Below are 27131 nucleotides of genomic sequence, written 5' to 3'. Positions count from 1 at the left end.
TTTCTTCACACAATATAAAGTCAACCCAGGGAACTCTTTGCCAGGGGATGCTGTGAAGACCAAAACTATAACAGGATTTTAAAAAGAACTAGATAAATTCCTGGAGAACAGGTCCATCTGTGGCTATTAGCCAGGATGAGAGGGATGCAACGCCATGCTCTGAGTGTCCCTAGCCTGTTTGCCAGAAGCTGGGAGTGGGCGACAGGGGATGGATCACTTGATGATTCCCTGTTCTATTCATTCCCTCTGAAGCACCTGGCCTTGACCATTGTTGTAAGACAGGGTATTGGGCTATCTGGACCATGGGTCTGACCCAGTATGACCATTCTTATGTAAAAATTAATTATAATAAAAATGTTTAGTACAGAAACTCCCCAGCATAATGACCTCCCAAGATAGCAACAATGTGAGATAACAACCTTGGCAAATACTGCATTTTAAAAATCTTGGCCTACTGGGAAACATATTTATATAAGTTTCCATTCCCAGTCACAAATCTAGCATTCTGGAGCAAAGTGACTAAAATATAGTCCAACCATCAAATGTTTATTTAACATGCCCCTCACTTTTCCCTCCACCGCACTCCACTCACCGGTGTGGTCCTTGGTCAGTGGAGACTCAGAGTTCAGAGGTGCTTTCACGTGAGTACACCTTCCAGGTGGGGGACAAAAAGGCACAGTTCGCTCTGGCCATGGCTGTTCGTTGTGCCACCGTTCACTCCACCACTCTGTTGCCAATGGCCCTGCACAGTCACCTTCTGCTGTCACCTACCACAGTGACCTCTGCGAGTTGGTCTCTTGAGGTTCCACCAGCTCTCAGTGATTTCAGCTGAGCCCTCAGTGCGGGAACCTCGCTGCTAGTGCAGTCTGGGCTGTCTCTTACACAAAAACACTGTCCCCACAGGAACACTGTCCCCACAACAGGACTAAGCACTTAGACCTGATTGTCAGTGATTTCAGCTGCAGTGGTCACTTAACAAAACAAAAGACTATCTATGGAGCCTAATCAGCTCTGTCTTTAAACAGTGGAGAGGGACAGGTTCCCCACCCTCTCTCTAGATGCCTTCAAATCATAAGAACATAAGAATGGCCGTACCGGGTCAGACCAAAGGTCCATCTAGCTCAGTATCTGTCTACCGACAGTGGCCAATGCCAGGTGCCCCAGAGGGAGTGAACCTAACAGGCAATGATCAAGTGATCTCTCTCCTGCCATCCATCTCCATCCTCTGACAAACAGAGGCTAGGGACACCATTCTTACCCATCCTGGCTAATAGCCATTTATGGACTTAGCCACCATGAATTTATCCAGTCCCCTTTTAAACATTGTTATAGTCCTAGCCTTCACAACCTCCTCAGGTAAGGAGTTCCACAAGTTGACTAAGTTCCACATCACAGACTAAGTACAGTTCTACTGCCCTTTATTCATCAATAAGAACAACATTTCATCCCCCCTTCCCCCCACATTCAAGTGGTTTGTAACCCAACCCCAGCCAAAATCTATCACTTGGACAACACAGCTCTGTTTGCTGGATACCTAGGTAGATTAGGTGTCAATGTAAATATAATCTGTCCCTGAAGCCTTAGCCCCCAGCTCATCACTAGCTGTCAGGGAGAACTCATTTAGACTTTGCTTACAAATCATCATTTGAAATTATTAGGTTGGCCAACATCACCGAAATGAATGCACTGACACTGTCATAAAAAACAGCTGTATAAGGAAGCAAGGAAGCTAGTCTATGTTCATACTTTTCAAATCTATTATACTTTTTCAGATACACATATTTTATCATACACTGTATAAGCTTTTAAAGTGTGTATTAATGTTTCAGTTTAAATTCAGATTTCCAAACAGTCACTAAATTGGTATGTAACTAGCTCACAAAACTGGGGGGGGGGTGTTGGGAAAATTCAGGGGGGGTGTACACCCCCCTGGGGGGGGTGTAGGGAAATCACTGGGGGTTGTACTGAATGAAACTATGCCTTAGGCACAATTGCACTAGTGTTATGACAGACATTTAAATAATTTTATTAATCCTTGTCATAGGGCTGCCATCTTGGAACACCCCCTCATGGCAGGAAGGTGCACCACAGGCACCTAGCCTCAGTACCCCCTTCTCTCAGGGCCTCAGGAATCATCCACAGAGATTTATATTCAAGAACAACCCCCTTTCTTGGGGACTGGTATATTTAATACAAAATAAACCCAAAGCAAAGTCAAACCCAAAGTACAGTCTTTTCTGCCCGAGTCTCCTACTGGGCACAGCCTGTCCTTCCTGAGGTCTCTGTTTCTCAGCCCTGGCCACTGGTCTCTCCCCTGGAGCTCAGGTGGCCTACATTTCTAGGCAGCAGCTCCCCACTTCTCCCTGCCTGAACTTCCCTGCACCAAGCAGCTCCCTGTCTCTTGCTCAGACAGGGCCCACACAGCCATCCACCCTCTGCAGGTTCACTTCCCCAGTTGACCAGGACTCTTCCCTACATAAAGTTCAAGTGCTCTCCCTTAACTCCAGGTAGGGACAGCTAACTAGTCACAGGGGTATAGGTCTCTTTCCCATGTATCTATACAGCCCTGGCAGCAAGTCTCCAAGCCCAGGTCGTCAGAATGGGGCTTGCGCTGCCATGCTAAAAATAGAGTCAGTGTCACCCTGTGTCAATCCTTTTCATGTACACTGAGCTATTTTACATTTGAGGTCTCTGAACCTCAAAGTGCTTCCCATTTCCAGACACCGTGGGGCTTGTGTTCCTGGTTATTGAACTTCCAGGTTATTTCTGTTGTATTCATATCTGGGTCTTCAGAATGTGCTTTTCTGTTTCATAGCAATGGGTTTCTCAGTTCCCTGGACAGCAGCCATTCAGATGCTGGTGCTAGCGCTGGCCCTCCATTTCACTGCAGGTAAATTAACTGTATTTATTTTTGTTATGCATAGTGATAGTTTGCACTCACATACTAATTTCAGAAACTGTGAGCCTATCTGAATTTTTATCTCCCTTCCCATAACTGTTCATTTCCATACTGTTAGAGGCATAGCTGGTCTTTAATGTTCAATGGTGGGGGTATTAAAAATCAGTTAAAATTGTAAGCTATCACTTTGAGTTTCAGGGTTTTTTTCCTGGCCCTGCTTGCGGGCAGTAGGCTCTGTAGGGAAGTGTGTGATCTGGGTCTAGCCGCAGGCAGTCTGCAGAAAGCCAGCCTCAAGCAAGGTGGGGTTTGTTGGGCCTCTGTGTTTCAGGGAGCAGCCTGCTTTCTCTCTGTGTGCTTTTGGGTTCTTATGTATTATCATCCTGAATTCTAAGACATAGTGCAAACTTGCAACCTTCCAGCAAGGGTATTTTATGTGTTTTTATCTAATTTCACTATTTGTGTGCTGTGAATGTAACACATAGAAACACTGACTTACATTTAAGGGAATTGTTTGTTGTCAATTTCATGGACTTTTTTTTCTGTTAGACTAATGTGGAAGTTAAGAACTTCATGAAGTCCCCAGCTGCCTCTCCTTTTTCTCTGAAGCTCAAAGAATGAGTAGAGCCCTTAACTGTATCACATTATGTGGTGCAGTTTGCACTGTAGATAGTTTAATTCTATTTGTCTGCTATACAGCCCTCTCAGGCAATGTGCTGCAGACCAAGTGGTTACCAGCTGGTTAGTGGTCCAGGGTATGTGTAAGAGATACTTCTCCTGAATCTATGAGCCCTTTGCTCCTCTCCTTTCCAAGAAGTGGAAAGAAGTGTATGAGATGGAGCCCAACTGGCTAGGAGGAGTCACGTAAGCTGAAAAAAGGATTGTTACAGCTTGCATGCACCTTTATATTTTCTCTAATCCTCAACTAGCAATTAGAAAGACACATGCTCTCTTTCTCTCTCTCTTTCTCATAGGCACACATATCTAGATACAATGGTCACTAACTTTTTTTATTTACACATTATTGTCTTCAAATGCAGCCCTGTATTTTATTTTCAAGGACACTGACATATATGGAAAGTTAGAACACATAATAATAAGTCGAGCTCATTGGGAATTTTTTGATGACACTTTGTTGTTATTGCTGAAAAGTACTTATTCATAAAAACTCAAACTGTTCAAGAACCAGCATCAGTTCTAGTTTTCTGATTCAAAATCACATTATTGTTTAGAAATTAAATCCTCATTAGACTAACAAAAATTTTACTCCACCCTCAAAAAAGTCACAATCAAAGCAAGAGACAAGATGGATGAAGTAATATCTTTTTATTAATAACTTCTGTTGGTGAGAGAGACAAACTTTCAAGTCACACAGAGCAATTTTTCAGGTCTCTCTCATCAACAGAAGTACTCACTCTGAGTAGCTTTCCCAGACGTGAAGAAGATTTCTGTGTAAGCTTGAAAGCTTGTCCCTTTCACCCATAGAATTAGATCCAATAAAAGATATTACCTCACCCTTCTTGTCTCTCTAATATCCTGGGACTGAAAGCTACAATGATTACGTGGAATCGAAATAAAACATTTGAAAATGATCAAAATGAAACATTTTCATTTCCCCCCACGAATATTATTTTTCCCCATATCTAGCAGAGAAAAAAAGTTCAGACTCCTAAACATTTCCCAAGATGGGAAAACTCTTTTCTACCCAGCTCTAGTAACAAGTCATTTTGGAGCTAGAAAGAGCCAGAAAGATGTAAGACATTGTTTATCATTTGAAGTCCAGATAGTCTTCAGTGGCCTTTATTTCAAATATAGTTTGACCAGTTTTGTGCAGACTATGGAGAGCTATCCTCCTTCACTTTCAGAGTGGAGTTTGCCATTTTCAGGCCAGGCCAATTTTCCTAACCAAATGTAGGGGTAGAGGTGCATATCAAAAGGCCCACAATTGAATCTAGGTTGGAATCATGACTATGCAGACTAGTCAGGACCACGTAATTCCAAAACTTCTTCACAAACTGTAGCTGCAGAGAGGGACATAGACAAACCACTGGGAGTGCATGGACCCCACAACAGATTATATGTCTCTTATCTTTATAGGTAACAGCCGTGAACCATTGATTGTCCTGAACAACTATGAGGACAATGGGATCAGAGTCACCTGTTTTTCTGAGGGGAGGTTTTCTGATGTGCAAGTGTTGTGGACAGACAGTAAAGGACACAATCTTACTGGAAGTCCAATCACCCCAACCTCCAACACAGATGAGACTAGTGCCAAAAGTTCGATCCTTCTGAAATCAGGATCTGACAATGCCATCTCCTGCAACATAATCGATAACGTGCTAAAGACCTCAACCGAATCTACAGTGGTAATTGCAGGTAAATAAGAACTTGTATCAGTGTCTCCCAGGAGGAAAAAACACAGGTTGTCTCAAAATGATTTCAAATCTTATAGATGAACACAATTCCCAACTCTCCCAGAAATCATCTTCATTGATCTTTTCCTCTTTTTTTAAATATTTTTAATACAGAACCACCACTTGCAAGTATCTATAGGTAAAAAGTGAAATTCTTTGAAGTATTATTATTAATAAATATAACAATAACTCGTCCTACGTGTGGAGTTGCTTGGTAGAAATTAACTCCGCCAGTGAGCAGCAGTGTCTTTTGACAATTTCACTATTTAACAGACTGATGGAGAATGCCGTCTCTCTCACTCTCTCTCTGAGATCAGGTGGGCAAGGTAACAACTTTTATGGGACCAACTTCTGTTGGTAAAAAAGACAAGATTTGGAGCTTACACAGAGGTCCAAAAGATACTCAGAGAGTCCCAGCTAAAAACAATGTGGAACAGATTGTTTACCATATGGAATTAACACATGTTGCAAGAGATCATTCAAGGTAACATGGGTAGTTTGCACCTCTGTAGTCATAGGATGAAAGAGGGTTAGTGGATAAGTCCAGTGTCTTTACTGAGTCCATGATTTGTAGAGTTTAGCAAAATTATTAATTTAAACTCCCAGGCTTGTCTTTTGCAGGTGTTGTGCAGGTTTCCCCTGAGGATGAGGACTGAGACATCAGATATGGAGTGATTGTTTCGTGACAAGTGTTTGCCCATGGTGATATGGTGTTCTCGTCTTTTATGATTTTTCTGAGTGAGTTCTTTGAGACCATGGTGATTGTCTCATTTCACCTACATAGTTGTTATTGGGGCATTTAGTGCACTGGATGAGGTACACCACATAGGCATGTGTGCAACCCATGGATCTTGAAAGGTGTGTTGTGATGGGTATTGATCATCTAGCAGTGGCGATATGTCTGCAAGTTTTCATCTGTTGTTTTGGCAGGATCTGGTGCCACTTTAAGTTGGTGTCCAGGTCTGTGGGAAGCTTGCTTCTGTTGATGAACTTGGTGAGGTTGGAGTGTTTGTTTCAAGGCCAAAAGTGAGGATTCAGGAAAGATTTCATTCAGGATAATGTTCCCATCGAGTATTGGTAGTAACTATTTAAAGATATCCCATATGGGTTCCAGTGTGGGCTGGTAGGTGCCAGTGGGTGTGGTCAAAGGGTTTTTTCCATATTGAACCAGGTTCTCTCAGGGTATTTGGGTGGCCTGTTCCATGGGGTGATCTACTTCTCTGGTGGAGTGTCCTTGTTTAGTGAAGGTGGACTTAGGTGTGTTAAGGTGTGTACCTCAGGCTTTCTCCTCAGAACATATTCTGTGCTATCTGAATGTCTGGCTGTAAATAGCAGATTTCTTGGTGTGTTTGGGATGTTTACTGAATCTGTCAAGGTAGGTGTTGCGATCCATGTGTTTCTTGTATATAGTTGTCTGTAGGGTTCCATTGTTGAAGCTGATTGTTGTGTCTAGGATGTTGATGCTGGTGTGGGAATGTTCCAGAGAGAGTGGTCTAATCTCTCTCTCATGATCATCAGCATAGTATCTCATCATGGAATTTTCAAAAGTGCCTCCGGGTGTTAGGAGCAACACATGGCCTTTCAAAGCGAGCAGTGCTCCTAAATTCCTTGGACACATTTGAAAATCTCATCCTAAAGACCAAATCCAATGCACACTGAAGTCAATGGAAAGACTTTCATTGCCTTCCATGACTGATGGTTAAGGCCTTGGAGATGTTTTTTTCAAGAACAAGCTCAGTACTGATATAACTCTCCTCCCATTCAGATCAATGGGAGTTCTACCAGTGACTTCAACTGGGACAGAGTTAGGCCAATACTGAGTGCTTTTGAATGTCCCCCCCTTTGAGTGTTTATAACCTATCTCTAGATGTTCTTGGAGGCCTTCATTAAGGCACCCTCTGTTTCTCTGGAATGCATGAATCTACTCTGATTGATGTATGTGTTTCTTAGGGTATGTCTACACTACAAGAGTAGTTCGATTTAACTTAGGTCGAATTTGTGGATTCAACCTTATGAATTCGAATTTGTGTATCCACACTAAGGACACTAATTCGACTTTGTGAGTCCACACTAACGGGGCAAGCGTCGACATTGGAAGCGGTGCATTCTGGGCAGCTATCCCACAGTTCCCACAGTCCCCGCTTCCCATTGGAATGCTGGGTAGAGCCCCCAATGCCTGCTGGGGGAAAAATGTGTCGAGGGTGGTTTTGGGTAACTGTCGTCATTCAACCGTCACTCCCGCCCTCCGTCCCTGAAAGCGCCGGCGGGAAATCTGTTACCGCACTTTTCTGGTCAGTGACAGCGCGGATGCCACAGCACTGCGAGCATGGAGCCCGCTGCAATCATCGCTGCACTTATGGCCGTTATCAAGTCCTCGCACCTTATCGTCCACCTCTTCCACAGTCAGCTGCTGAGAAATCGGGCGAGGAGGCTCCGGCAGTGCGGTGAGGACATGAAGTGTGAGAGTGGCACAGACCTCTCACAAAGCATGGGATCCCGCGCCGTGGAGATCATGGTGGCAATGGGTCACGTTCATGCTATGGGACGGCGATTCTGGGCCCGGGAAACAAGCACGGACTGGTGGGACCGCATAGTGCTGCAGGTCTGGGATGAATCACAGTGGCTGTGAAACTTCAGGATGCGTAAGGGCACTTTCCTTGAACTGTGTGACTTGCTGGCCCCTGCCCTGAAGCGCCAGGACACCCGGATGCGAGCAGCCCTGAGTGTGCAGAAGCGAGTGGCCATAGCTCTCTGGAAACTTGCAACGCCAGACAGCTACCGGTCAGTAGCGAACCACTTTGGCGTGGGCAAATCTACCGTGGGGGTTGCTGTGATGCAAGTAGCCCACGCAATCGTTGACCTACTGCTCTCAAAGGTAGTGACCCTGGGAAACGTCCAGGTCGTCATAGATGGCTTCGCCGCGATGGGATTCCCAAACTGCGGTGGGGCTATAGATGGGACTCACATCCCTATCCTGGGACCGGCCCACCAGGCCAGCCAGTATATTAACAGAAAGGGCTACTTTTCAATGGTGCTGCAAGCACTGGTGGACCATAGGGGATGTTTTACCAACATCTACGTCGGGTGGCCGGGCAAGGTTCATGATGCGCGTGTTTTCAGGAACTCTTGTCTGTTTAGACGCCTGCAGGAAGGTAGTTTCTTCCCGGACCACAAAATAAGTGTTGGGGATGTGGAGATGCCTACAGTGATCCTCAGGGACCCAGCCTACCCGCTAATGCCCTGGCTCATGAAGCCCTATACAGGCGCCCTGGACAGTGACAAGGAGCTCTTCAACTACCGGCTGAGCAAGTGCAGAATGGTGGTGGAGTGTGCTTTCGGACGTCTCAAGGGGAGATGGAGGAGCTTACTGACTCGCTCGGATCTCAGCGAAACCAATATCCCCATTGTTATTGCAGCTTGCTGTGTGCTCCACAATCTCTGTGAGAGCAAGGGGGAGACCTTTATGGCGGGATGGGAGGTTGAGGCAAATCGCCTGGCTGCTGATTACGCTCAGCCAGACACCCATGCGATTAGAAGAGCCCAGCGGGAAGCGCTGTGCATCCGGGAGGCTTTGAAAGCTAGGTTCCTCAGAGAGCAGGGTAACCTATGACTGTCCAGTCTCTTTACAGAGAAGCTGAACCTGCCCCTGTTTCAGTTACTATTGACTTTTTTCAGCGGTTACATACCCCGTTCACCAGGTTTCCCCCCTTCCAACAGATGTTTAAAAATAAAGTTATTGGAACATTTTTAATTAACAAAGTTTTCTTTACTAACGAATTCGCGTTAAAGGGTTCAAACAGGGACGCAGACTGTGGTGGGTACAGTGTGCAGTGATGTACAGACCGCTTCTACACTCGAGGACTGACAGGCTCCTGCTCCTACAGCGGTCTCTGGGGGGAGGACGGTTACAGGAGGCTGTGCAGGAAGGGGTGGGTTTGCAGGAAGGGGTGAGGGGTGTGTGGGAAGGGTGAGTAGGTGTAGGGGGATGATGGCTCTGGCTGGGGCTCAGGGCATCGGAGAGGTTCATGGCTAGGGTGGAAGGGCATGGTAAGGGCAGCCTGCCTTGCCATTTGTGGATGCCAGGCGCTCGGACCCTGGGGCAGCATACGCCTCCCAGACTGACCTGGGGCAGCAGACACCTCCCAGAGTGACCCGGGTGCCTAGTGACTGCACTCTGTGTGTGACCTGCTGTTGATCCTGCCCCCATGTCTGTACCCTGGTAATGGTGGCTGTCCTATGCAATTAACAAACCCCTATCTCCCCTTCACAAAAAATCTTCTGCAAAGAAACATGACGGAAACAGTAATGAACAGCCAACTATTTTTAATACTCAACTACATAGTTGGGGGATGAAACTGGGATTTTGGATTGGGTGAGCCAGGAAGGGAAGCAATTCTCATACTTTAGGGAATGAGAGCTGTTTGGTACATGAGCGCTCTGCTGGGGTGGAGTGACAGTTTTTACGGCCCCTAGCGCCCCTCCTTCTTGTGATTTTGGGTGAGGGGGGGACAGGACTTTGTGGCGGGGGAGGGCGGTTGCAGATACAGTTCAGGGGGGGCTCTCTGCTCCTCCCTGCGGTCCTGCAGAACATCCACAAGGCACCGGAGCATGTCCGTTTGCTCCTTCATTAGTCCAAGCAGCGTTTGAGTCGCCTGCTGGTCTTCCTGCCGCCACCTGTCCTCCCGTTCGCTGTGTGAGCGCTGCTGCTGAGAGAGGGTCTCCCTCCACTGGCTCTGCTGGGCCGCCTCAGCTCTGGAGCAGGCCATCAGTTCAGTGAACATCTCGTCCCGAGTCTTTTTCTTTCGCCGCCTAATCTGCGCCAGCCTCTGTGAGGGGGATGCCGGGGCAGTTCGGGAAAGAGCCGCATCTGTGTGATGGGAAAAAGGAAGTGATTTCCTTGCAAAGATACATGTTTGCGAACACTGAACACAGTCTAGTCTGTTTCTGTGAACAAGACCATACAGGGCACCTATCTCATGTGCTCTCAGGACAAGTTCGAATTTTCGGCATTCGCTTTCATTGCCTGGGGTCTTGCACTGGAGATCAGACAAGCGGGGCAGGACAGCAGAATCCGTGTAGCAGCCAGGCCTGGTAAGCCGTAAACTTTAGGCTGCTTAACAGTTAATGGATAGCAGTGGCCTCCTGCTGCAGGCAATCTGGAAAGCATAAAGTCTGACCCTGTTCCAGCCCCTCGCGGCTGTCCCTGGGAAAGATCCCTGTATGCTTTCCCTCTGCAGCCTCCACCACGTGGCTGTTAAACGACGGTCATTGTTATGCAAAGGAAAAGTCAAGCAGTCACAATAGTAACATTACAGTAATTCCCCCAATTAGATGCAGCAGTCGCTGAGCGAGATCACCCTGAGGCGGGTCACTAGGAGAGACAGAGAGTGCATGCTGCATGAATCCCTGCACAGACCAGGGCCCTATGCTGCCATGCTCGTCGAGGCAATGCTCCCACTGTACCTGAGGATGGCCTGGCGCGGAAGAGACTTTATGCTTCCACGGAGCACCCAATAAGGCACCTCTCCCCAGGAACCTCCTGCGGAGGCTTTTCGAGTACCTCTACGAGAGCTTCGTGGAACTGTCCCAAGAGGATTTCTGTTCTATCCCTATATGTATTGACCTTCTTTTCATATAGTTTTTATTCCTGTTTTTTAAAAAATAAATGTTTACATGTTTATAGCACTTACCGACTGATCCTTCCCCTGATTCAGAGTCCGGGTTAACGGCCGGGGAGGGTTGGTAGGGGATCTCTGTGAGGCTGATGAAGAGATCCTGGCTGTCGGGGAAAGCAGTATTGTAAGCGCTGTCACCTGCCTCGTCCTCCACAAACCCTTCCTCATCTTCCCCATCGGCAAACATCGCCGAGAAACTGCCCGTCGACACTATCCCATCCTCAGAGTCCACGGTCACTGGTGGGGCAGTGGTGGCAGACCCACCGAGAATGGCATGAAGTGCCTCGTAGAAGCGGCATGTCTGGGGCTGGGCTCCAGAGCGTCCGTTTGCCGCTTTGATTTTTTGGTAGCCTTGTCTCAGGTCCTTGATTTTCACGCGGCACTGCGTTGCATCCCGGCTGTATCCTCTGAGTGCCATGGCTTTGGAGACCTTCTCGTAGGTCTTTGCATTCCGTTTTTTGGAGCGCAGCTCCGAAAGCACAGACTCATCGCCCCACACAGCGATCAGATCCAAGACTTCCCGGTCAGTCCATGCTGGGGCCCTCTTTCTACTCTGAGATTGCATGGACTCCTCTGCTGGAGAGCTCAATGAAAATCCACCCCTTCATGCATAAGACAGTGCCTTCAATATGTCCTAGAGAGAGTTCAGATCTCATAGAATCATAGAATGTCACGGTTGGAAGGGACCTCAGGAGCAGGGCCGGCTCCAGACCCCAGCACGCCAAGCGCGCACGTGGGGTGGCATTTTAACGGGAGGGCGGCAGGCGGGTCCGGCGGACCTTCCGCAGTCATGCCTGCGGGAGGTCCAACGGAGCCACGGGACGACCGGACCTCCCGCAGGCATGACTGTGGTGGGTGCGCTGGTCCCGCGGCTCGTGTGGACCTCCCGCAGGCATGACTGCGGAAGCACCACCGTAGGCACGGGACCAGCGCCACATCTGCGGAAGGTCCCGCGAAGGCGCGGGATCGGTGCCCGGCAGCACGAGCGGCGCAGCGCTCCGCCCTGCTTGGGGTGGCAGAATTCGTAGAGCCGCCCCTGCTCAGGAGGTCATCTAATCCAACCCCCTGCTCAAAGCAGGACCAATTCCCAACTAAATCATCCCAGCCAGGATGTCAAGCCTGACCTTAAAAACCAATAAGGAAGGAGATTCCACCACCTCCCTAGGTAACACATTCCAGTGCTTCACCACCCTCCTAGTGAAAATTTTTTTCTAATATCCAACCTAAACCTCCCCCACTGCAACTTCAGACCATTACTCCTTGTTCTGTCATCTGGTACCACTGAGAACAGTCTAGATCCATCCTCTTTGGAACCCCCTTTCAGGTAGTTGAAAGCAGCTAGCAAATCCCCCCTCATTCTTCTCTTCCGCAGACTAAACAATCCCAGTTCCCTCAGCGTCTCCTCATAAGTCATGTGATCCAGCCCCCTAATCATTTTTGTTGCCCTCTTTCCAATTGGACTCTTTCCAATTTTTCCACATCCTTCTTGTAGTGTGGGGCCCAAAACTGGACACAGTACTCCAGATGAGGCCTCACCAATGTCAAATAGAGGGGAATGATCACATCCCTTGATTTGCTGGCAATGTCCCTACTTATACAGCCCCAAATGCTGTTAACCTTCTTGGCAACAAGGGCACACTGTCGACATGCATCCGACAAAGTGGGTATTCACCCACGAAAGCTCATGCTCCAATATGTCTGTTAGTCTATAAGGTGCCACAGGACTCTTTGCTGCTTTTACAGATCCAGACTAACACAGCTACCCCTCTGATACTGTCGACTCATATCTTAACAGCTTCTCATGAAGTTTTAATTTAGTTTTGTCATTTTTTAAAGGAAAGCTGAATGACATGAAAGAATAATGGACATTGTGAACTGTTTTGCAGATGTTTTCTTCCCTGCCACCTCCCCATGGATGACTGCCTTCATTGTGATATTGCTGATTAGCATAGCCCTGGTTAGCGCTGCGATTTATAAGCTGAAAAGTAAGTTTTCCTATTTGTGTTATTTCAGCAAACACTAAAGAGTCTAAACACTGTGATATGAAAGAACTTGGGTAGAAGATATGACTCATTCCCATGTACAGCCCCCATGCAAACCATCCAAAATTGCTCAGTGAGGCTGTTTGGGCTAGATTCACAAAGATACAGATGAGGGGACGCTCACAACATCTAACTTTCAGGTGCTTGGATAATCAATGGTATTAACAAATGTATGAGGTGCCCAGGCTCCCTGTGTAATGAACGGAGGTAGGCACCTTAGAATGGGATTCACACAAGCCAGCCCTCTGCATATATCTTCACCTAAATCAGCCGATCTTCACTTGGAGATAAATGCCTAAATACAGGCTTCAGGGAGGCACCTATCTCTGTTTATCATTCTCAGCTCCAAACTCTTTCTGGCTGTCATGTGCCTTCGCCATGCTAGCAATAAGCTGGAGGGAGGAGGTCCATTGTAACTTTTAGCCCAGTGGCTATGGTACTCATGTGGGATATTGGAGAGCCATGGTTTAAGTCCCCCCAACACCAGATGGGGAATAAGGGATTTGCCACCTCTCCAGTAAATGCCCTAACCACTGAGCTATAGGATATTGTGATGTGATCCTTTCTCAGTCTTTCCTGTTGAAGCTCTTGCACTGTAGACTAAAAAATAAAAGAATCATTGGGCCAGAGAGCTAAAGCAAGCATGAGAATGATTCTGTAGCCTGGTGGAGCGCATACTCACTGGAGCGATGGGAGTTCCCCCCACTCCAATGACTTTTTTATTATTATTTATCCAAAGTGAAGCAGCTTCAGTGGGAGAGATTGAGTGTGCCCCATCTCAGGATTTCCCATAGTCCACTGGTTAGGGCATTCACTTGAGAGGTAGCAGAACCCTGTTTAAATCCTATTTCCCCCTGATGTGGAGGTGGGTAGGGCAGGGGCGGGCCGGGCTTGAGTAAGGGGTCTCCCATATCCCAGGTGAGAGGACCTGATCCAACAGGTGAGCTCTGAACATGCTTACCAGATTGGGTCCTGCATGTGAGGTAGGCAGAGGAACATCTGTCTTTCCCTGGTGCTGAGGGAAGTTTGACTGCAAAACTTTAGGCGCAGAGTGAGTTTAGGTGCCACCAGGTTTGGGGGCAGCTGAGCAGGGGTTTAGTGAATCCCACTGGAGCCTGATTCTGGGTTTTAGGTGCCTAAAGTGGCAGTTAGCGCCTAAGTCCCTTTGTGAATCTAACCCTTTATGTAGTAACAACTGTAAGAGTTCTACATGATTAGCCTCTCTACCACCAGGCTCTTAGCATCACAGAATGGCAGACGATCTTGACTACCATGCTGGGTTTTTTACTTTATTTTTATTACATTTAGACAATGATAATACATGAGAACAGACAGGTATAGACAGTCTCATGGCACGTAGATGTCAAACAACATGTAGGAAGGGAAAAAACAACTACAACATACGTATTACCTGTTACTATATCATAAATCCCAACCATTCTTCATAACTTGTGACACTAAACTCTAGGTTTTTTGCCCCCCCAAGCAAAAAAATTTTTGCCTGCCCCCCACCTCAGCCCTGGGCTCTCTCCACACTCCCCTGCCACCCCAGAGCTGGATTCTTCCCTCCACCCACACTCCCTGCCACCCCAGCACTGGGCTCTCCCCCACACACACATCCGCACCCTCTGCTGCCCCAACCCCTGGGCTCTCCCTCCCCACCCCATCCGCACCCTCTGCTGCCCCAACCCCTGGGCTCTCCCTCCCCACCCCATCCGCACCCTCTGCTGCCCCAACCCCTGGGCTCTCCCTCCCCACCCCATCCGCACCCTCTGCTGCCCCAACCCCTGGGCTCTCCCCACCCCACCCATACCCCTGCCGCCCCAGTGCTGGACTCTCCCCTCTCCTCCACCTACATCCCCTGCTGCCCCAGCCCTGGGCTCCCCCCGCTCCACCAGTGCTGACTCTGCCTGCTCCCCGCTCGCCTCTAGCCGGTCCAGCACTGGCAGGGTCAGGTAAGCAGCAGGACTCCCGGGCCACATCTCAGCCCAGGGTCCCTCCAGCGGGGGCTCCCGCCTCCAGGACCAGCTGGGACCCGGGATGGCAGAACTGGGGGACCGCCCGGCAGAGGGCTGAGGAGCCAGGGCAAGGTAGCCCCAGAGGGAGCGGAGCCCCAGAGAGTGGGACATGGGCCCCGCACGGCAGTGCTCCAGGCACCGGTCCCCACTATGGCTCCGCTGCTGCTGCTGCTCCTGGCTGACCTGCCGCAGTCCCTGGGTGGCTCGGGCCACTTCGCCCAGCCCCAGCTGCGGCGTTGGGGGACTGTCGCCATGCAGCACCTACTGGCAGCTGCATGAACCCTGTGGGGCAGCACCCAGCCCAAGTGTCCTACACTCGGAGCCTGCCTGTCCATAAGGTGCAGGCACTGCTCCCCGACACGAACCGCAGCAGCTCCAGGGCACCCCCTATGCAGGATGCGCTGCTGCTGCCAGGGCCGGCTCCAGGCTTTTGCCACCACAAGTGCAAAAAAAAAAAAAGGTTGGCTGGAATGCCGCACCTGAAAATGTGCCGCCCCAAGCACCTGCTTGGTTTGCTGGTGCCTGGAGCCAGCCCTGCACTAAACAGAGCTTTGTGCACTAGGAAATGGGCTGAGTGGAAACACTGATTTCACCTAGCTTACCAAACAGCTACTGCATTCATCAGTGCCTTCGGGTAGTCGTGAGTTGCCCATTTTTCTTGAGCACTAGTTTTAATTGTTAGTGTGGCTCAGATCTGACTTGCATGATGGTTACTTGAGAAATCACACATTTCCAGTCCTGTGTGATTTATCAGATATGACCCCTGTGAAGCACCCAAAGCCATGATATGAAGTTAAATTGTCTCCTTTTAAAAAATCATCATTTTATTTATTTAATTACTTTTTTTCAGAAAACAATGAAACAACTGCTCAGGCTGGTAAGTCCCAATAAATATAATATTTACTAATCTCCAAGTTTTGTGTAAATATTAAGCACTATTAGTTAATTGCACAGTACAAACCCTGGGGTCGATTCTCCTCTTACACCCGTTTTTTATGTTGTTGATTACTCTCAGCTTGTAGTGGTGGCCCCTGAAAGTTTAACATTTGTTTAACATTTGTCTTAAAGTAACTTCTAGCAGCAGTTCCAAAACTGGATTCTGCTAATGTTGCAGGACACTTATTGATGGTCCACAGAGTACAGCACATCCCCACTGCCCTCTGCCCTGACCCCTGAACCCCCCACAGCCCCATTGCCCTCTTCCTTGACCCCTGAACCCCCCCACACCCAGCCTTCTGACCTGCACCCCCACAGCCCCCATCTCTCTGCCCTGACCTCTGAACCCCCCCCACACACAGGCTTCTGTTCTGCACACCCCACAGCCCTCTGCCCTGACCCCTGAACCCCACCCCCAAGGTCTGGGGTCCCAGCTTCCGGCCCCTTGCCAGCCGGCATCCCGGCCACAGGCCCCGCTCAGCCCACTGCTGGCCTAGGTGAACAGAACCCCAGGCTGGCAGCGAGCTGAGAAGGCTGGCAGTGTAAGATCTGAATTTTAATTTAATTTTAAATGAAGCATCTTAAAGATTTTGAAAACCTTGTTTACTTTACATACAACAATAGTTTAGTTATATAATATAGACTTATAGAAAGGGACCTTCTAAATTACTGGCATGCAAAACCTTAATTAGAGTGAATAAATGAAGACTCGGCACACAACTTCTGAAAGGTTGCCGACCCATGGTCTAACCTGTCCCACAACCTCCCTTGGTGACCTGTTCCAGTGCTGAACTATCATGAGAATTAGAAAGCCATTCCTAATATCTAGACTAAATCTCCCTTTCTGAAAACTAAGCTGATTCTTTCCTGTTCTACCCTCAATGGATATGGACAACAACTGATCACCATTCGCTTTATAACAACCTTTTACAGACCGTTCTCATGTCACCTGACAGCCTTCTCTTCTCTAAACACATCCCATTCTTTCAACCTTTCCTCATAGGCCATATGCACAAAGGAGGTTGAATTAAGGTTGTTCCAGCAGCCTTAATTCCAGAATTTCCTAACTTCAGAGTGCTTGATTTTGCAACCTGAACTTCCTTTTAACATCGTTTTAATGTAATATTTATATACCTTTTGAAACTAGTTGTTAATACACTAATCATTATATCTGTGTTTGTAATATATTTCTCTCTGTATGCAGTAAATGACAAGAAAGCCATCAAAGACGGTAACTATAAATATATGTTATGTATCCTTTCAATAATATTTCTGTACAGATGTGGTGAAATCAGACACCAGACCTGGTGAAAAATAGTATTTGACAAATGCTAAAATCAAGGAATTACTCATCAATTGGTTCTGATTTTTGTGACTATACCTCATAAAGCAAACCCCCTGTTTTACAAACTAATGCGGGATTGAAGAGTTCATAAAATCAAAAAGTTAATAAAATGGAACATGTCAAAATAACAGTAGGTCCAGTGCATAAGTTGCAGTATAGGGTACTTCAGTGCTTTCTATTGACCTTCACACCACTGGAAAGCAATTTCCAGGGCACATAAAGCATCAGGATATGATGGAAAGTCAAATTTGTTCCTCATTGACATCACATTTGTCATGTGATTTTTTTTTCTCCATCAGGAAAAATGGTTTGTATAACTAGTCATTCATTAAATTGGTGGTTGTAAAACTGAGGCTCTGTTGTATGTGAAAACAGTTGCCAGACATTCCCAGTGAAGAATTGGCAGTCTATGAAAGTCCTCTTCCTAGCATTGGGTGTCTGGCATACAGTATATCAGCTGTGTCCACTCAAGTCACACTGTTTTGTTTGTATTTGCAGACTTGATAAGTAAAGTGTTCTAAAAAGCTTGATTGAGTAAAATACATGTTTGATGCTGAACTCATATAGTTGATTGAATGGTGCTGGCCACCTCTGAAACTTTGCTTAGTCACAAATATGAAAGGTTTTAAATGTGGTCAAATTGAACCAGACCCCTAGTATTTGTGAATTGTTTGCAAATATGACCTGCTGGCATGAGACCAGCTCTGACATCTGTCTCTGGTTTTTATCTATCTATTCCTGGCATCTATTTTTCTATCTATTGTATCTAACTACTGTATACAAATTTCTGAATGTTACATGGTTTGGAAGAGAAATTCATTAGTCCAAGTCCTAAGAGTTGGGATCGTTGTCAGTATTGAGCTGCCATCAGAGGTGAAAGTAGGCCGGTAGGGTCTGGTACATTATACCATCAAGACCCAGTACGCCATGCTGGATTGGATGGGCTTCCCCAGCTGTGATTTAAAGGGCCCAGGGCTCCAGCCACTGCGGGGAGCCCCGGGCCCTTTAAATAACCACCGGAGCTCCAGCAGCTGGGCTCGGGCGGGGATTAAAAGGCCCTGGGGCTCCCCCCAGTGGCCAGAGCTCTGGCCCTTTAAGTCCTGCCTGAGCCCTGCTGCCACTACCCCGGCAGGGCTCCCCACAGTGGCAGGAGCACCAGGCCCTTTAAATCACCGCCCAAGCCTGGCTGCTGGAGCCCCAGAGCTCTGGCAGCAGGACTCCGACAGGGATTTAAAGGGCATGGGGCTCCGGCCACTGCAGGGAGCCTCGGGCCCTTTAAATCCCTTCCCGAGCCTTGCGGCTGCCGCTGCCACAGCAGTGGCAGGGGTCTAGTGGTGCTTTAAAGGGCACGGACTCCCCGCAGCGGCAGGAACACTGGGCCTTTTAAATACCCGCAGGACTCCCGTGGTGATTTAAAGGGCCCAGAGCTCCGCGGCAGCCGGAGACCCAGGCCCTTTAATTCACCTCTGAGCCCCGGGGCTCCCAGACGCTTCTGCAGCTGGTAGCTGCATGGTGATTTAAAGGCCCTGGGGTTCCCAGCCACAGCCAAAACCCCTAGCGCCTTTAAATATTGAAAGGCCTCACCTCTTCCAGTTGAGGCCACGCCCCCGCTCAGGACTCTGGCATACCAGTAAGTCGTTTTAAGTTACTTTCACCCCTGGCTGCTATCAAATGGGGAGAAAGGACAAAGGGTTTTGAATGTTAGGCCTGGTCTACACTGGGGGGGGTCGAACTAAGGTACGCGACTTCAGCTACGCGAATAGCATAGCTGAAGTCGAACTACCTTAGTTCGAACTTCTTACCTGTCCAGACGCCGCGGGATTGAAGTCCGCGGCTCCCCCGTCGACTCCGCCACCGCCGTTCGCGGTGGTGGAGTTCCGGAGTCGACGGGAGCGCGTTCGGAGTTCGAACTATCACGTCTAGATTAGACGCGATAGTTCGAACTCCGAGAAGTCGAACGCTACCTGTCGACCTGGCGGGTAAGTATAGACCTGCCCTTAGAAAGGTCTCCCTTCCCTTAAAGGATCAGATCCTCAAATAGTGTAAACTAATGAAGCTCCATTGTGGAGCTATGCTGATTTACTCCAACACTGGACCTATACGATTTACATCATCTGAAAATCTGACTTATGGTGTTAAATTCAACCACTGCCTGTCCAGATGGAAATAAAAGATCCATAACATTTAATTTACATTGTTCTAAATAGAAAGCTTGGAGGCTTCTGATAAAAGCCTCAGAACTAGAGTATATTAATGTGTGTTTCCTGCTGTAATTCTGAAATATGTTTTCTTTTAGAAACAATGCTTCTCAGAAAAGAACTGGGTAAGAGTGTATTTTAGCTCAACTAATTATTTTCTCCTCTGGGTAAGTGTATGCTTTGCCAGGAGAACTGTCAACAAGTCCAAGTCCAAATATTATAAGGTCATGGTACAGAGGCTGCAGTTAAGAGTGAGACAATTGTTCCATTCAGTTTTTCCCCCCCAAAGGAGCCCAAGGGAGTTGGGCACTCAGCCTTGGATTTTCAAAGATGATCCAAGGGAATTAGGAGCACAGGCCTCACTGACTTCCCTTGAGAGTTGCGCTCCTAAATCGCTCAGGCTCAGATCCTCAAAGGTGTTTAGGCTCCTAACTCCCATTGGACCGTAGGCATTTTTGAACATCTCATCTCTACCACCTGTTGTATTTAAATGGGAATAGGCACCTAACTCCTTACGTGCCTTTGAAAATCCCAGTGAAATCCTTTGTTCAAGCATTAATAACTGTCCCCCAAAATTCCAGCTGGGTTTGGATGTCTATGCTCCAAAACCTCTGTTAGTCTATAAGGTGCCACAAGACTTTTTGCTGCTTTCATGCTTGGTGATTTCATTTGAAAGGTTTAATCCTGCTCTCACTCAGCTCAGCCACCTTTCCTCTTTAAATTGTAGGATTTAAATAGTGATTTAAAGCCTAATAGCCTGCCTGTGACATTTAGGTTCCATACATATTATAGGTGAAGTTTTCAAAACCACCTAAAGGATTTAGAAGTAAAAGTCGCATTGAAAATCTCCACTGACATTTGTTATATAAAAAAGACAATGTGTGTGACTCAGTAAAATGGCTGTCCCATTAGAAACCAAGCTGCCCGCTGGGGCCAGGGAACTGGGCTGTGCAGCAGGGCAGTGGAGCAATGCTGGGTTTTACTGTACTCAACCTTGTTCACCAACTGTGTACCCCAGCCCCACTGCCAAAGGCCTTATCCATGCCCCCTTCCATCCCCAATATCACTTACCTCTCCCCCAGACTGTTAAACCTGGAAGCTAAATCCTAGTCTGACAGGTTTCCTCAAGTCTGGGATCCCCTCTGACGAGCTACAGGAGGTTCATCATGGGAGCAGCTGCCTCTGTAGCAAACCTGCAGGCTCCAGATCACTGAATGCTTGGGTTCTGGTTCTCCCCATCGTCTGACTCTTTCCATACCCCTTGTTAACAGAGCTGGTTGGGAGTTTTCCAGTGAAGAGTTTTCATTGGAAAATGCTGATTCACTGAAACCCAAACTTTTTAGGGAAGTTTATCCGTTTTGACAAAGCTTTAGCTGAGAGAAGTTTTTCAGATCCAATTTCTGGTCAAAACCCCAGATAGATCCCACTGTCAATAGGCTGGTGGTTAGGACACTCATCTGATATGAAGTAGGCAAAACACAGACTAGAAGCTGCATTTGTTGCATCCTAGCAGAGGGCCCTAACCACTATGCCATTGTCTACCTCAGGGTGAGTTTATGTTTGTGTGAAATCTCTATAGGATTAGGGTTTCAACCCAATAGAATGGGAAAGTTTTTAAAACCTTGAAAATTCTCACAGGATTTCCCACCCAGCTCTACTAGCTAATAATAGGAGTGAGGACAGAGTGGGAGAGGACACAGAAAAGGCTGAAATTCACATTTTCAGAGATTGCAGCTTCCCCCTATAGCACTGGGAGAGGGAAGCAGCTGATGGATCTGAGCAGTTTCACTGGCTTCTTTTGAAGTAGATGAATTCAGATATGATGAGTTTGGGAAATGAGTCAAAACGGGCCTAGATCTGAGCTGTTTTGAGGATGCTGTGTGTGTCTGGGTGGAATAAAGGAGTTTGTGGCGACTATGGTTGTGTAGACTAGAGGAACCATAAGCAAATAAACTGTGAGAACTGTCAGGACACTATTTCTAAAGGAACATTTTATTTTATTTTTCTCTGCAAAAGCTGGCTAAACACCGTATGTGTGTATTGTTTGCAAATGTTAGAAAAAGATGGGGAGATTGTCATGATTAAAGGCCTATATACAGCCATGAATCTGAAAGTTGAGACTTTCAGAGCTTCCTGTGGTGTTTGGATGCATGATTTAATGTTAATAGATTAGTGAATGTCCGGATTCCTCAGGCACCTTTGCAAATCTCAGACAAAATGTTCACACTTTTATATTTCTTAGTGTGGAGTCTGGCAAATGAAAATCTAACCCCTGCCTATTATTTTGAGATTACCTCTTCTGTTTCTTTATTTTGCAGAGACAGAGCACCAAAAGTCTCAACAAGGTAAATCCTTCTCTTACTACTTAATATTTAAAACTCGAGAGATTTCTTTCAGTCTTCGGCATGGATGATTGTTTTGAGGTGGCTGTTCTAACAAAATAGACACAAGGTGGGTAACTAACTTTTTTGGACCTTCTTCTGTTGGTGAAAGAGACAAGAGCTCTGTGTAAGCTCAACAGCTTGTCTCACCAACAGAAGTCGGTCCAGTAAAAGATATTACCTCACCCTCCTTGTCTCTCTAATATTCTGGGATAAGAACGGCTACAGCAACACTACAAACTAACAAAATAAGGTTATTATACACACATGATTATATGAGAGAGGGATAAAATTTTCAGAATGTTGTGGGTTTTATGAAGAAAAATGCTGATGAAAATGTTCATCAAAAATTTATTTGGTGGAGGAAGGGGGTTTCAACCAATCCTGTTGAGATCAATTGAGATTTAACAAAAAAAGATTCATTTTAGTTTAGATATATTTTGAAAATCTATACTTTTTTTTACCTGTTTTACCAACTATATCTGAAACCCACAGTAAACATGAAAATTTAACCTGAAGATTTTATTTTCTGCTTCTCAAGAACCAAATAATAACTAAAACACTTTGCACCAATCTCCAGCAGGGTCATTACTAAATGTCACTTACCAACTAAATTTGATTTAGCACAGATATCACAAAAGGAACGTCTGAAAAGTAACACAGCATAAAGGGATAAAGCACCACATGTCTGCCAGGGTTTTCTGCCTACACCTGTATGCTATTATGGGGCAGAAAGGAAGTGGAATAAAAATGTTCTCAGGAATGTATTAGGAACAGAGACGTAGCTGTAAAAGGCAAGAGTGGCGCTAATAGAGAAATGTATTGATCAGCTGTCACAAGACAAGAAAAGGGGATGAGACGAAGAAAGAGCTTGACTTCAGATGGGGTGGCCATATCACTACTGGGGAGGAAGATGATTCAGGCTTGAAGATGGTGTAAGTGAAAATGTTACTTTAGAAGGTGAATCTCAGACAGCAAATGACCAACTATAGGAAGAGTTAAATGCCCTGTCGATAGGCACCTTCATGGCAGACAAAAATGCAAAGAACCTCTGCCCCAGGACTTAACTGTAAATAAACGGGATAAATGCGATGAATTTACTGTATCTATGTAGTGGCTAGAGTTTTGAAGTTTCTAGGAGTCTTTTCTACAGGGATAGGGGGCATTTGGGGGAAAATTCAGCATGTTACAAAGAAGAAATGCGCTATACTTCACACATGGAGACTTTACCTTTGTTCTTTCTTGATTTATTGTTTTCATTAATATAAAGTACAGGTAATTAAGTGATGTTGTTTCTCTACAATACCAGAAAGTCCATATTTTCCTGCTCTTATGAGTGTCTCTTGCACTCTAGATCTCATTTGTGGTTGTTTGTTTTGAGTGACATTAGTGCTGCAACTGCACTGTTTTAATTCCTGGCTTTCATAAAACTAAGGCATTGTATATGCTGGTGGTGGTGTGTTGGGTACATGTAGCTACACACCAGAGTGAAAAGCAGGCTGTGTCCGCACTGCAGTGTGTAACTACATATGGCAGTGAAAGGCTCTGGCAGCGGGACACTTGGTAACCCACACACATCCTGGGTGTGGTGGTCTGTCCTATCTGGTAACACCGAGACCATGTAGAGAGAGCGGGAGAGGGAGAGATTAATGAGTCTGCTCTATAGCTTTAGCTAACAGCTGTATGGTTTTTACTTCATGAATTAGAGACTCATGTATCTAGCTGCAGAGGTCCCAGGTTCGATCCCTCCTGCTGACAACCAGGGTCTGACGGTATTACAAGTAGGGGCTCATATGGGATATCAACTGGGAAGTCTCTGAAGCTCAGGAAACGCTTCCTCAGCTAGGTGAAGTATGTAACCCACACACCTCCTGGGTGTGGTGTTCTGTCCCATCTAGTGACACGGACGGAGACCACTTAGAGAGAGAGAGATTAATGAGGCTGCTTTACAGCCTTAGCTAGCAGCTATGTGGTTTTTAGCTCATGTAGCAGAGGCTCATGCATTTAGCTACAGAGGTCCCAGGTTTGATCCCACCTGCGGATGACCGGGGTCTGTCAGTATTACAACGTCACTGCTAAAAGTAGCAGTGCAGATGTAGGATGAACTTCTTGGGCATAAGGAGAGCCCTGTAGCGAATATAGCCTAAGGTTCTGGTGTGTCTTTACTCGCCTAAACAGGGCCTTACTGACCACATCTCTATTTATAACCATGCTAGCTGGGCGTGAAATGTATGTACTCACTACCACGAGTACAGAAATAGCCTAAGTATTTGTGAAAGCCAAATAGCTGTCAAATTTTGGTCACTACCTGCAGATCAATGCATTCTGCACTCCCAGAAACTATCTCCATAACGTATTTTGATTATATTAAAAATCTCTGTTTAGTTGCTCTCATCTGCAGACTTCTCTTGTCTTTTGGTTAACAGTTTAATTTTGTTTCTTTGTAGCAATTCAGGAAATACAGGAGAAATTTGGTAAGTGTTTCATTGGAATAGTTTCAACCAGCTCTAGTCTTTAGTTTTGCATCCTCCTGGTAACAGAGACATCCCAGCCTACTGGCCCCTTGGTGGTGGCCAGCCCCCAGCTTTGTCATTTTTTTTCAGGTTTGTTTCGCCCCCTCTGTATTCATAGAGAGATTCCAAAGCCAAAAGGTATCATTGTGGTCATCTGGTTTGACCTCCTATATCACATAGGCCAGAGAACGTCTCCAAAACCATTTCTATAGAATCACTTTTAGAAAAAAATCCACATAGCTCTTTTTATCTCTTTTTCCATAAAGAAGGAAATGCAGTGCAAAACAACCCAAACAAAACACTATATTCGTACATTAAAAAAGCTGAGAACTTTAAAGCATGCAAGTCAGCCAGTCAAATCCTAAGGAAACCAGGGCTAGATTTTAAAAAAGTATTTACTCTGTAAAGATGCAGATAGGCACCGTGACATTTCTAAAAATCATGCTAAGTGCCTCACTGTCATTGAAACCAATGGGAATTAGACACCTAAGCTCTTTTCAAAATCTGACTAGGTGCTTAATATCCTTAATATCCTTACAAATCTGACGCTTACTCCCTTATTACATTATTTTCACTCAGACAAATTCCCATTGTTTAAATGCAGCATGGACTTCAAGATTTAGCCACCTTTTTTGCATAGTTTAGTTTGTATGAGGATGCCATTGAACATAACGTAGTAGATATTCTATTGCAGCAAATATGGCAAAAAGATAAATGTTTAGACACAATCCTGCAAAGATTTAGACACATGCTTAAATTTGTACACACACTGAGTCGTTCCATTTAACACAATGGACTCACGGTGTCTAAAATTAAGCATGGATGTAGATTTTTGCAAGTTTGGGGCCTTAGAACCTGACCCTTACTCACCTGAGTCTATTTTACTTGAGTAATTCCATATAGGGAGTAAAGATTTCCTACAAAACAGAATTAACAAGGGAATAATGAAGCAGCATGATGTAACAATCTTTTTCCATTTCAGAAAAAGCCATGGCTGAGCTGGGTGAGTTGAAAGACCATTTTTAATATTACACAGCTTGTATTATTTCAATATAAAATAAGCCACATGCTATAGCTGAAATTCTGAATTCTCTTTGTTTGTTGTAGACTTCAGGAGGGCTCGTAGCAATGCAGGTAAGATGCCTTGTATCTGGAATTATACACAGGTTATTTTCTCCCAGAAGTTAAATATTTTGATTAAATATTTTTGGTGCCCTGAGTTCTGAAAGGAGGAATAAAGAATGCCTGCTCAACAGCCCTGAAGAGTAATGTGACTGGGATTTGACTAGGCACCTAGCTGCAGAAGAAAGGGACAATATTTGTTAATAAAAGAATTGGTGACTGTAGCTGAGTGAGACTTTAGGACAAATAGTTTAATAGTTGAAAAAAGGAGCGTCCAGTCTACTGAAACTATTCACAAAATTGTGTTGAGTTAGCTGAAGAATTTCAACTTCATTGAAAAAGCCAAAATGTTTCATTTCAACCTGAAAAAAATTGTTTAGATGTGCAGGCATTCTGACAAAAACAAAGGAAAGGAGGACTAGATTCACAAAATGGCTGAAGAGGAAGGTCCTTGTGCCTCTCTTGTAGGCTTTAGCCTAGTCGTTAGGGCACTCAGCAGGGAGGTAGGAGACCTAAGTTCAGTTGCATCCTTTGCTTGTTGAGGATTGTGGATGCAAGCTCGTGTCCCCCATATTAGAGGAAGGCACCATACCTGCTGGGCTATGGAATGCTGTGGCTTCAGTCTCTCCTGTGGTAACTATTCCACATCTTATAAATAATTAAATAGCAATTGGATAGGGGACTTGGGACTCCTAGATCCTAACTACTGGGCTATAGTCACTCCCACTCTCATTCCCTGGCCCATTAACACTCCATTGCCACCATGAATGACTATGAATTGCCATTGTGAAGAAAGTTCTTAGGGCCCAGTGTTCTTGGCATTACACATGTGAGTAACTCTATTTGGCTCCCGTTCAGTTCAAGCCCCTGTCTCTAGGTACCTTATGGCACAGTTCAAGGCCACTGCACTTTTATGTCCTCTCCGTTGTTCCTTGAGGACACCTGCTGTAGGCTCCCAGCTTCTCAGCCATCAACATGCTTGTGCAGAGACCCATGTCTCTCTCCCTCCTGACCAGAGATTTTGTAAATTGCACAGTTTCCTGCCAACACTGTGTTATTCCCAGCAAGCCAGAATGCCTGAATAGGCCAGCATCTGTGCTTTGCTTTCTCCTTAGAGTCTATGAACAGCTGTAATTGCTCACAAACACAAGTTACCACACATCTCTTTCTAAGCAAGCACATCTATTCTTAAGGTGAATGCATTACAGAGACAACATTTAAAACAATAAAAAAGACCCTAAGGCTAATAAATTTACTAGAGGTTACCCCAACTTCAGCCTCTGGCTTTGGTTGGTGATCAGTCATTCAAAATGCACAGTAGTTTTCCTGTGGTTACAAATTCAAAACAACCTTAAAAACTAGCACATCCATCAATCTTCTTTATACAGTAGGGGGCTTTGATCCTGAGTATCTGGGAACAGATAATCAGCGGACAAATGGTCCCTGACTCTGGGTGTAGCTTCAAAAACCTAGATTTTTGCATAACAAGAGGTGGGGAATTTCATTCACCTTCCCCTAGAGATTTCCCAGGCAAACCACTTGAACCTGTTTGTCCCAGAAGTCCATTCTTATCTGGCACATTGTTCAATAC

General features: G+C 46.0%; 1 protein-coding gene across 2 annotated transcripts in view; it reads left to right on the top strand.

The window, feature by feature from the left end:
• LOC120388224 (butyrophilin subfamily 2 member A1-like) overlaps positions 1 to 27131 on the top strand; it is a 39167-nt gene that overhangs the window by 7312 nt on the left and 4724 nt on the right. For both annotated transcript variants that reach the window (XM_039509905.1, XM_039509904.1), the window contains 10 exons: positions 2816 to 2890; positions 4994 to 5272; positions 12872 to 12970; positions 15896 to 15922; positions 17186 to 17212; positions 19623 to 19649; positions 21843 to 21869; positions 24353 to 24379; positions 25401 to 25421; positions 25526 to 25552. In XM_039509905.1, the coding sequence (XP_039365839.1) occupies positions 2818 to 2890; positions 4994 to 5272; positions 12872 to 12970; positions 15896 to 15922; positions 17186 to 17212; positions 19623 to 19649; positions 21843 to 21869; positions 24353 to 24379; positions 25401 to 25421; positions 25526 to 25552 (634 nt within the window). In that variant the 5' untranslated portion in view covers positions 2816 to 2817. The remainder of the gene's footprint in view (positions 1 to 2815; positions 2891 to 4993; positions 5273 to 12871; positions 12971 to 15895; positions 15923 to 17185; positions 17213 to 19622; positions 19650 to 21842; positions 21870 to 24352; positions 24380 to 25400; positions 25422 to 25525; positions 25553 to 27131) is intronic.

This window comes from Mauremys reevesii, linkage group 22 (assembly GCF_016161935.1).
Source record: "Mauremys reevesii isolate NIE-2019 linkage group 22, ASM1616193v1, whole genome shotgun sequence".
Taxonomy (NCBI): Eukaryota; Metazoa; Chordata; order Testudines; family Geoemydidae; genus Mauremys; species Mauremys reevesii.
Note: the sequence above shows the minus strand (reverse complement) of the source record. Positions and strands in the feature narration are given on the sequence as shown.